The sequence below is a fragment of the Electrona antarctica genome, assembly GCF_951216825.1.
Source record: "Electrona antarctica genome assembly, chromosome: 8".
In the NCBI taxonomy this organism is placed as follows: Eukaryota; Metazoa; Chordata; class Actinopteri; order Myctophiformes; family Myctophidae; genus Electrona; species Electrona antarctica.
Genome location: NC_136789.1, coordinates 2,801,990 through 2,813,995, shown reverse-complemented (window position 1 = coordinate 2,813,995; position 12,006 = coordinate 2,801,990). Strand labels below are relative to the sequence as shown.

At 38.0% G+C, this 12,006-nt stretch overlaps 1 protein-coding gene across 3 annotated transcripts; it reads left to right on the top strand.

Moving 5' to 3' along the window:
* Window positions 1-359: 359 nt before the first annotated feature.
* On the top strand, window positions 360-11,863 carry frmd8 (FERM domain containing 8). Of its 3 annotated transcripts, none has more exons than XM_079508202.1 (11): window positions 360-826; window positions 2,901-2,998; window positions 3,248-3,415; window positions 4,062-4,163; window positions 4,547-4,605; window positions 4,883-5,049; window positions 5,518-5,733; window positions 6,049-6,172; window positions 6,472-6,621; window positions 7,305-7,545; window positions 7,863-8,018. In XM_079508202.1, exons 2-11 carry the CDS (start codon window positions 2,908-2,910, stop codon window positions 7,907-7,909), a joined length of 1,365 nt encoding a protein of 454 aa, XP_079364328.1. In that variant the 5' UTR covers window positions 360-826; window positions 2,901-2,907; the 3' UTR covers window positions 7,910-8,018. The 3 variants fall into 3 exon arrangements, with proteins under 3 accessions (XP_079364328.1, XP_079364327.1, XP_079364326.1); XM_079508201.1 differs by lacking the exon at window positions 7,863-8,018 and adding an exon at window positions 8,121-11,863 and having other exon boundaries at window positions 362-794; XM_079508200.1 differs by lacking the exon at window positions 7,863-8,018 and adding an exon at window positions 8,121-11,863 and having other exon boundaries at window positions 362-826.
* The last annotated feature ends 143 nt before the right edge of the window (window positions 11,864-12,006 follow it).

The following is a 12,006-nucleotide window of genomic DNA, read 5'->3' as shown; positions in this document are numbered from 1 at the left end:
TTGTTCATTCATTTGATTTTGTTCATACAGTTTAATGACTTTAAATAGATGGTCTCATAAAGACTCATATTAAGATTTTGTAGATCTGCTATTAAAAATATATTTTTTTTAAATAATTAAATGAATAAAAATTAGCAAAATGTTTGTCCCTGGCTGGCAGCTGGCACCAAATATTTTCAATACAAATCCTACAGGCCTACATATCATGTTGGGGAGAACCACACTGCCGACCACTGGCTATTGGAGGTGGTGCTAAATAGACGAGGAGGAGGCGTTGTTTTCCCTGCTTTGATCACGTGACTTGATGACGTGTCTGCAAACTACTCTGCATTTCAACTGAAAAATCTGATAATTTTTCTGGATCAGGCTCTTTCGACCCAATTTTGGCAAAGACACGTTTTCATTCATCATTTCGTGTAGTTCTTATCATATTCGTGTTTCTGAAGAAAACAATATTTGACAATATTACTACTGTGTACACATCCCATGTTGTTCGCAGTCAGCTCTTTAAAATATACCTTAAATTTGTTTAATAATATGACCCCCCCCTGCGTTATTATTATTATTGATAGAATGTGGTGATTGTCACGCCCCCAAAAGGTTTGGATCAAAATAGACGAATCGACCGTGAGTCACACATCATCGTAACTGTTGCAGTTGCCCGGAAGGAAAGCTCATAGGGAAAGCTAGCAGCCAACTGGCTAACGAGCAGCAGCTAACTTAAAATACCTCTTTATTTATTTATGTAAGTTTGAAGTTTCTGTCATACTGGCTGCATCGGACCTAAACAAGCGGTGAGAGGAGATCATTTCACAGTTACTAAAGGGTTAGTAGGCGCTGAAAAACATTTTGTACCTTGGCTTGTACGTTACTTGCTAATGAACAGCTTCCCACAATAACACAATCCAGAATGTGGAATGCCACAACATTCCCTTTTTCCTAATTGTGTTGTTATAATGTCTTTTTTATAATGGCCGGGTAGATCGTTATTATTTCTTATTGGTCCTTGTTGACAACGACTTGCTTGATTTTACACAGGCTTAAAATTGTCAAAAAATAATAGTTCATAAATCATGACTAAAATGTAGCAGTAGCAGACCGTCCTCTTGCAGGGCGCTCAGACTTCAGTGTTTAGTTCCTGACTTCCTGTGTTATTGATTGAACCTAACGTTAACCTTTGTTCTTTTTGTTTTCACTGCAACCCAATCTGGATAAAATGGGTAGATTAAATTAAAATTATTCAGAGATTATCTGAATACCACATCATGGGCATGTATCATGGGCCTTAATTGTATAAGACTATCATAGATGTATTGTATGTATTATGTATGTATCATCAATCATAGATGTAATCGATTTTGACATTTGCAAGCATATCATTAATATATTTTATATGAAACTAAGACTTGATAAAATACATATATTATAGTCTTATTCCAAGGCTAGGCATGTCAATCAATGGTGAATTCATTCTATTCTTCAACATTTTTCAAAACTGTTCAAAGCTTGTAGATCTCCTTGGAATAGCTGAAGTAAGGCGTATGTAGTTAACCGTAGAGTCTTGTGGTTTTGTTGGTTGTCTGGAAAATCCAGTCTACTCTAAACTGAGTGAAATAGTCCTAAACCCTGCTTAAACAAGTCACACTATTAAAGAGTAAAGGGCAAGTCAAATGTAATAAGTCTGAGTCATTTACACCTTCTTAGTTTGAATCATATTCATAAGCCATCATGTAACTTTTATTGTAATTTTTTTTAAGATCAAGCCACTGGATTGTAAGACTATGTCCAATGCATTACTCTAATGACAAGCTAAGCTAAATATCATTTTGGGTCTGATTTGAGGTTTCTGAAAATAAAATATGTTCGATAGCAGCAGAGATTGTCTCACGTTCTGGTCATACCAGTAATTCTATTCTAACGGCAGCATTATCTTTTTTTTTTAATTATATTTTTACCCCCTCTATGATGATTTCCTGTTTTTGGCTATATAGAAGTGTATATTATTTGTACGTCTCTAAATGTTATGATGAATTGAACAAAGTGGTTCTTCTCATTCTCACTGACAATTTAATATGCTCAGTCAGGATTTTAAGACTACTGTCTCCAAAGCCACATGCACATTTACATTTCTGTTCCTCCCTTATACAGTCTTTCAATATCACTATCTAATATCAAGTAGAGTGGAGTGGACTCTGCCAATTCTACTTCAAAGAAAACTTAAATCAAGGCCCAGTCAGTCCGCTCAGCATCAATGGCACGCAATGATTTTTAGAACGCAGTACCAACATTAGAGTTGCAGCATTTCTCTTGCTTGGGAATACCTTGGGCATGCTAAATGCCCTACTCACTGCTCAGTCTATGTATTTGATTAATACTGGATCTGGTGGATGTAGTTTGTATTCTTAAATTCAATCTTCTGAGCCTGTTTAAGATTTGCAGGCTCCATGTTGACCCAGTGTTGAAACGGAGCAACTGAAAATGCCAAAAAGTAACTTAATTATAAACGCAAAATTCCAGTGCGAACTTCTGCAAAGTGCTTACATATTTGTGCTGTGCTCATCAGGAAGTGTGGTAAACAACAACTGCACTTTTATGTGGTGCTGCAGTTTTTCCTGTGAGGGTGGCATTATGTATTGCTACTTTTAAAATTAGTTTAGATTATCTCTAAATAATTATCAGTAACTGACACAGCAAGTTTATTATTATTACTATTCAATCAATGGCAAGTAATGGGCGACGTGAGATAATAATACACCTCTTCTGTGCATACAATTTCATCTGTTCGACAAACTAATTGCAAGCATGAGTAATGCTGTGGTCAAGGACTGTTCGAGAGCGAGTGCTCCACAACAATACTATATTGTGTGACACATTTTTGAATGTGGCTCTTTGTGTTTCAGGCTAGAGATGGAAGGCGATGAATGTGGGTTTCCACCAGAAGCATCAGATGATCAGTCACAGAGAGGAAGCATTGCTTCCTCTGCAACACTTACTCGTGGTACAGCACTGCAAATAATAATAATGTTATTACTAGAGGGACAAAGCTGCCCTCCAGTCCTCACTGCATTGTTTTGAAATTGACTTTGTTGTAAGCACGTTTAAGCTCAGTATGATTTTCCTTTACTTTTCACATTGACTTAGAATTTTGAAGATAGCCTTTTCACCCAGATTTCTTTATTTTGGGCATGTCCGTACAGGCAAAAATGTTTGAAAATAGGGCTTAAAAGTCTGTCTGTCTGTCACACAGCTCAAGATGTGTTTATCTACCTGGTGGGTGACAGTGCAGTGCACCTGTGTGTAGAAGGGGTAGGTGGTGTGACTGTGCAGGAATTGGGCCGTAGTGTCCGTGAGGCTCTCCGCATACCTGACTCAGCACAGGATGCTTTCGCCTTCTGGCTCTGCTCTCCCCTGCTTGGTAATACGCTTTTTTTCTTTTCTTGTTTGCCTAATTTATGCATCAGCATCAAGGAAACATTGTGGCAGCAATTAGTATTCATGAAATGTATTTGTGTTTAACATGTTTTATACGCTAGCCTCGCGTAGCCAGACGATGAGAGATCGCCACCTACTACTATCAATGTAGGGGCGAGAACAGCCGCTAACAAATCTGCTGCAACTGCTTTGAAAACCAACAAGCCTGTTATTTTTTAAACCTCTGAACTGTTAACACCCAGTTCAGGCCCATACATTTAATTAAATGTCACCAGATGGCGGAAATCACTGATCGATTAAAATACAGCATTTGTAATATTAACTGTTTTGTTGGGGTTGCTGATAGACAAGGATATCCTTTCATTTATGGACAGACAGGACCCACAGTGGTCACAGTAAATCATTATGGTCTAAAGACATAATGGCGTGGTTCCAGAGGCCCATATGTAACCATCTACAGTGCTATTTTCTTAACTACAGTATTTTTTTTATAACATCTTTAGCCATCCTCCCAACTCTTGTCTACTGAATATTGTTTTATTTGCGTAGACATGATGATCTTGCAAGGTAACCAAACATTTTGCTTAATTGGGCTATTATGATTTTTTTTGTTTTTCCCATATTCTCAGAGTTGCAATTAAAACCGAGACACCAACCGTACAAACTGTGTCGACAGTGGCAAGACTTGTTATATCGCTTCACTGAGGCCTCAGAAGAAGACATATCACAAGGTGAGGGTGTGTCTGTGTCAGAGGGCCTGGTTCTGCTAGTGGTTTCCGACGGACGGTGTTGAAGCTTGTGTATGTGAATCCAGAACAGTCAACACCCAACTGTTTCAAACGGTATTGACATGAACCTTTAGAAATACTTGAAAATCTTCCACACTTGATTGAGAAATCTTAATCTACCCCAGACCCCAGTACATCAATCTGAATGTTTATTTTTTTTATAGAGAACTTTAAAAGGCACACCAAGTTTGTACCGTACAGTACTTTACAGAGTGCAGGAATAAAAACACAGTGCACATACATAGGCCTATGTATACACATACAGTACATGATTTACATATTTTCTTGATTAAAATATAAAATACACCTCTGTTATTTCCCTCCAGATGAACCATGTCTACAATACAGGCGGAATGTGTTTTATCCCAAATCTAAAGAGTTACAGGTACAATTAACACTTTTTCCCCCCCTTTAAAATGTTTAAAGGGGAAAATGTTTTGGTATAAAATATTCTTTATAATAGTTATTCGCACTTAGTTATTGTTCATAAATGCCAATGAAAGGAAATTGTTTCTATTCATTCAGAAACCGTTTCTCTCTGTCTTATAATTTACAATAAATTACATAACGCCCACAATCAATTGATATAACAAGCTGACTGGTAGCACTGCGATAATTCTCCTTCTAAATGTCTCTTGTTTGTTACTGTCACTGTTTAACAGATGGATGATGAGGGAGTGTTGAGACTTTTGTATGATGAAGCCAGGAGCAACATTCTCTCTGGTCGCTACCCGTGTGACCCAGAGCACTGGACAGGCCTTGGAGCGCTCTCTCTTGCTCTCGATGAGGGATCTGGTCTGGACAACCAGAAACTAACTGCTATTTTGAAGTAGGTTAAAGCCATAAGCCACTCCACCTTTATGCTCCTATGTATGTATGTTTTAGCTCTATCCAACTCTTTTTACTGCATGGCGTTGCAATAGCCTGGCCATCTATGACAGGCTCTGTGTGTGTACCGGTATGTGTGTCTGTCAGAGTCTGGAGCTAATCTCGTGTTCCAACTCTCAACAGCTCTGGATTGTTTTAGGTGTGAATGACTTTTGGAAACGGGTAAACAATAAATTCAGTCACTGGTTTTAAATCCCTGAATTTGAGGGTATAAACACAAGTGCATGGTGCTGGATTTCTCTCACAGAAGCTCTTTATATGCTTGCTACCAATTAAGCATGACCTGGTACAATCTTGCACTTGAAGGTTGTCAGCAGAATTTGTTTTGAATTCGGTGTTAACTGACCAACTTGTGGATACAGTCTATTTATTTTTTGTGGACTTATTGGCTGCCATCTACCTGTCAAAGGGAGAAGAAGCTGTCATCTTTCCTGCCTGCACACGTTACCCCAGGGTCGGGGGGACTTCTCTCTGCTCTGCGAGGGAAAGGGAGCCGTCATGCAGGCATGGAGCACAACCTGCTGGAAGAATACAAAAAGCTCTGCACATCTGCCAGCAACTCACCAGAGTCCTTACAGCACCTTCGCCAGTACCTCAGCAAATGCCACTCTCTGCCTTACTACGGGTATGAAGTCCCATTACACCCTAATAGAATACAAAGCAATATCATGGGATTTAAAAACCCAGTGTCATAATGAAAAGATTTAGCAAACTTGAAGATCACATGGCAAGTTTGCTGGTCTAAAAGACCTAAAAGTCCTTTTTTGTACAAACTCTCAATGTTGTACATAAAACAGTTGATGGCCACCTTGATAACAAATTCATGAAAAATGATGGTAACAATGTAGAAGATAAAGATTTACGACACAAAAGATAGGTTCAGCGACTTCTACAATCTGGCGTGTCTTAACTTGTTAAGTTTTCAACTTAACCTAAACAGGTGTGCATTCTTCTATGGAGAGATTGACAAGCCTGTCCAAGGAATCCTGCAAAGAGGACGGCGCAAAGCGGTCAATGTTGGGATCAGTCTGGATGGAGTTTACGTGATGGATATCAAAGAGAAGGTGGGCACTTACTGTAGTATATTGGTGCAACAGTTAATCGAACATATCGATTTTAATAAAATCATTTTAATTTCTTTATTTACAACACTGTTGTACAATACAATGTATAAAGTAGGGCTGAAGTGGTTAATCACAAATCGATTTACTTTAAAACACACAAACATTATTGCTCTTTGCTTTTGTGTGGCATTGCAGTTAAATCAACACGCAAGATTTCTATATGCTTCTCCTTTTATGTATGCTTGGATATTCATAGTACCACAAAATCTATTCAGAAGATTGTTCTTTTCTCCTTGCAGCATGTGCTCCTTGGCCTTCGTTTCAGTGAGCTGTCCTGGGACCACAGCTACCCTGAGGACGAGGGGGATTCTCATATTCTGTGGCTAGAATTTGATGGAGAGGAAGAAGGCACACCTGTCAACAAGTTACTGAAGATCTACTCAAAACAAGTAATTTCTTTCAAACATGGCACATAAATTGGGACACCAGATTGAAATTACATAAATTACCAAAAATGGATAAATAGAGCCCACATTAAATCTAGTCAAAAGTGTCTGTTAAAAATGGTGAGTGTCTTGACACTATTCTTGCAATTAAATGGCATTTATTTACAATGTCATTGTTATGTGGCAATAATCTAGGGCTGTCAAACAATAAAGAATGTTAATCAGATTAATCACAGCTGTAAAATGTATTAATCATTATTAATCAAATCACCATTCGAACTATGTCCAAAATAGCCATGTTTTTCTGTATGTTGTGGGAATAGAAAGATAAATGACAGGAGGCGGATATACATTTAAAGTATGTATGTAACTTTTTCCCCCCATCCAGATAGGGCTTCTCTTTCCATCTCGTTTGAAGCTATCAGATATCAGAGCGATAACTAGTGCAGAGTGGATGGGATTATGGGTGGATGGGGCAGGCATGCATTAATTGAGTTATAAAAAAATGTATTATCAAATTAATTAACTCAGTTAAGTCAGTTATTTTGACACCCCTACAACGTTAAATTATGTTAATTTCCTGGCAACAGGACAACACAGTTGACAGCCGACTGTGAAATAAATTACTTGCAAAATAAAATTGTGAAGGACTAGATTTAATTGTCGTGTTTGTATTATGTCTCCAGGCTGAGCTCATGAGTGGCCTTATTGAGTTCTGTGTGGAGTTGAGGACTGCATCTGAAAGTGGCGGAGACGCAGCCGCAGCAGCAGAAAATGACGGCGATCTTAGCCCCTCCCATCAGGCTGCAGCGCAGGATGGCGGTGGCGTCCCGAAAGGACGTGGGCGTCGTGGGAAGTTGCAACGCCAAAACAGTGTGGTGTGCAGCCGGGTCCATTCACTCAACACCATTAGCTATGTGGATAACGGTGAGTCACGTGCTGTTGAGTGACTGCCAGGCTATGAAGAATCAGGCGTACATTTCTTCAGCCTCATAGATACAGTATTTTGTGTATTAGTCTAACCAAAACTCCTATTTTCCTAGTCCTGATAATGATGAGATTTCTATAGTTCTGCTGCTCATCATTCTCTTCTTCATCTTCTCTGCTTCTCATCTTCTCTTGTCCTATCATTTCACTAGTCCTAACATGTCATTTCACCTGTCATATCTTGTTTCACTAGTTGTACCAACTCATCTCATCAGTCCATTCATCTCATTTATACTCCTACCATCTAATATCTCTAGTCCTGTCAACTCCTGCACTGTACAGCAGTACTGATTTTCTACTGTAGCCACAAAGAGCCATCTCTTGAAGTCATCTCCCATCTCAGATTTCTACACTCCTCATCCCGTAGACCCGTACAAGACATTCCAGGCAGACTTACTGTATCTTGTTCCCGGTGGATAATTCCACCAAGCATGAAGCACCATGTTGGCAGCTGAGCTGAGCTTGGGATAGTAATATATTTATCACATTCATTAAAAAAAACTCTTGTCTTCCAGGTAAGGAAATAAAACGCCTGAAGCCTAAAAGAGCTGCTTCCTTCTTCACTCGACAGGCACCTGCAACCTCATACTCTGCCGTGCAGGTGGCAGAGAGTTTGGAACAGGGTTAGCCATGAGATCCAGCTCCAAGCTACTCAAAGACCAGAGACATTGCAGAAGGTTGGGTTAGCAACTCATAACAATACGAAAATGCAACGGACCAAGAGAGGGATCTAGGTGTGAATGGAAATAATTTGTTTAAAGTTGTGTGTATATTAAGAGAATAGAGCAATGTGAAAAAAGTTATTATCTAAGAAGCAATTATGCTTCAGAGGTTGAGGTAACATGACTACTTTATGGTCCCAATGAAACGGATGAAATATGATATACATAGCCTTTTTGAAGCAGTATGTTGTGGCTGTTGGCTTAATTGAAAATGAGAGCAGGCAAGGGCACAGATTACAGAGAACTACACAGATATTCCCTCTTTATGCAATCCTATTTGTGCAGACTTCAGTCATAGAGATAATAAGTGAGGTGCTCGCACAGCCACTTATTATCACATAGCCCTCTACAGGTATACTGGACTTGAAAATTGAAAATGACTCACTTCACACACAAAAATAAAACACTGTTTTGGGGTCAAATAAAAAATACAGAACAATCATTCAGCACAGCAGACACTAGAAAAAGCTTAAGAAAACAAGTCTTTACATTAAGGAAAAAGGTTAAGGCTGTGTCCTCAAAGTGCTTCTTCCCAGTTAAAAATGCAAGTCACTCGCCTAAAAATGCTTCCAAACGCCCGAGTTACAAGCAACAAGCAATAGAAACACCACGTGAAGCAGCAGCGCAGAATAGACTATCAAAAATATTTACAAAATAAAATAACTCCTAATAAAATTATATATAACTGAGGCTTATGTACTGACCTTAAACTCAAAGGATGGTAAAAGTAAATACACCACATGAGGACATTTTTCAGTGGGGGAAAGTATGTGTACTTGTGCAACACTGAGGAAATGTAATCAGAAGTGAAAAAGGAAAAGGGGACTAATGTTGCTCAACATGTTTTAAAGGAACATGTCACCCAGTTTAGTTTTGCATTATTTTGAGTCCATTTTCTGTTTCATTACTTTTTATCCTGTTACTAAACTAATATGCAGGCTAACAATCCATAAATGAAATTGAACTGGAGGTAATTTTCATACCAAAGACTAGCACGCTAGTTTGCATAACTAGCTATAACATGCATATAATGTCCATGTAAAGTTCAAATCATTTTATTTAGGAGAGTGTGAAATCTGCTACGGCCAGCTCAAAATATCTGAAAAATGAATGTAAATGGCTTACTTCAGTGTCACACCACTGTGAACGAGGAGGCGCAGAAATGTAATATGACCCACACTAACCATCCAAGGACTTGTGAGTGTATGCCGTTCAAACCTCAGTCTGTTTACCAAAACAAACATACTCATGCTGCAATGCATGACATCTGAAGCACTTGAGAAACTGACTCGAGCTCATCTACGTTTGTACATATCAGTGTTACTGATTCCCCTTGTCGAATCCCTCGTCAATGAAACTCTTCTCACAATGTGTACAGTGAAAGGGTTTTTTTCCCCCTTCTCTTAAACATATTCAGTACTTTGTTGATCAGGGCTCTATACTTGGTCTTCTCATTTTCACTTGTGACCCTATTGAAAGTTTGAAACATATTGACAAACTTTTGGGTCCTGATGCTGTTGTACTGATAAATACAAAGGACAACATTAGCTACATAAATCTATGACAAAAATGCAATGGAAAAAAAAATAATACCAGAACAATTTAAGGGATGTCAACATCATGGCAAACTAAATCTCATTGTTTTGGAAATGGTTGGGTGACACCCTCCTTGAAATCACATTGTTGCTCGTACAGTGTGTCACTTACAACATGAGCCTTAAGGGAGCTTCCTTCCACTGATATGCACAGATGCATATCCTATAACTTTACAGTGCTGCCTATTCCACTTAAACTGTATGTGCTCTTACAAGATGAAGGAATCTTTAAATGTAGCTGGCCCCAGTTCCTTGTTTATGCAAGCAGGTTTTTTGTGTCTGTTCACTTACTCAAGTTTTGTAACCTTACTGATGTAAAAGCCACAGTCTGATGTACTGCTCCTAAATGAATCCCAACATTACGCATGTTACATTGTAGAATAGGCATTCCAACACACTGCACATCACGTGATATGATACTGCACTATTAATACTAACGCTGTATATAATGGTTGTACATCTGCTAATTCTTTGTATTGTTTGCTAGCTTTCATGAGAATATGTTTTTACTGTTTTCTTTCATATATGCCAGTGTTCTTACTCATAAAATGGTCATTTTATGGATCCTTTTCTAAAAGCTGTCACTTTACAGAAATATAAAAAAGTGCCTTTTTATTTGTACCAATTCTGGCTGACATGGGACTGTTTTCATGGCCACGAACCAGGGATTATCTTCGCAGGTGCTAGGTACTGGAAATAGATTTAGCCGTTACCTGCCATACATATTCAATCAAATGATGCATCGATCTTCTCAAACTGATTCAAGGACACTACTTTGTTTCAAATTCCTATTGTAAAGCTATTGTATTGTATACATCACATAAGGCAATCAATTCCCCCCAAGTTATCGGGCAGGAAAAAATATTTGATACATAGGAGAATATCAAAATAAAATAGTCCACTCCACACATTAAACCACAATATTCATCACACAAGTGCTGGCTTATCATTCTAATTATATTATCTAGCGAATGTATTTAACCCTTTTGGGTAGGAGAGAAAGGGATACCAAATCCTCTCAAATAACCCAAATACTTCGGTTAACTTAAACAGCTACTGTAGTTAAATGACAACTTTGTTCTTTTTCCAACCAAGGTTCATGGTTCGCTTATTGGAGAAAGTAAAAGTTGAGTTATTTTTTTTCATTTGCTGCTTTCTTTCGTTTTAGCGTTTTTACTTTTTAGCTATTTTTGACGGGCCGGGGGCATTCGAATAAGTGGCTAAATATGTGTCTTTGTACAAAAATGTAGGGAGATTTCTTTATTGTTATTTACTATAGTCCTATACTAGACCCCAGGAAATTACATCTGGCCGCAGTCGTTTTTTTTTCTGTGTTTGAACACCTGGAACCTAGGGGGCTGCCATACCGTGTCATAGGCTCAAGTTTGTCACCTTCCTTCACATTCAATAGACCCCGCAATATTTTGTGGTCTGATGTAATTTCCTGGGGTCTAGTAGGACTATAGTAAATTATAATAAAGAAATCACTGTAAAATATTGTAAACATATTTAGCTAAAATCATTAAAATTAAAAAGAAAAAATTCACACTAACCTTTTACTTTCTCTAATAACCTAAAACATGAACCTTGGTTGAAAAACTGCAAAACTACTGCAACATTATAAAATGTAGGCTACGTAGTAGTATACTAAACCTTTTGTTGAAATAAAACTGACCGGTGGGCTGGTTATTTTAGCTGACAAGACAGATGCAATGCTTTTTGTGTTGAGTTTTATTTCTCGATGGAACATTGTATTAAAAATTGTATTTAAAAAAAAAGTACAATGAAATAAACCTGAACGGGATTAATTTCCATAAAAAAAACTTCCTTCATTGACATTTGGACTCTCAAGGCAATACTGAACTTTTACATTTCTTTGCAATGAACTCTTGTTGCTGATATTTAATATCCTTGTCTATTAAAACTGACTGGTAAAAATGATGTGCTGTGGTTTGTTTATAAGAAATTAATTTATATTAATGAACGTGGTATCATGAACCAAGGATTTTAGCCATCCAGTGATTTTGTTTGTGTTTGATATGCCCTGATCAGATGCATGATTGCATGTTTGTGTTTATGTATCA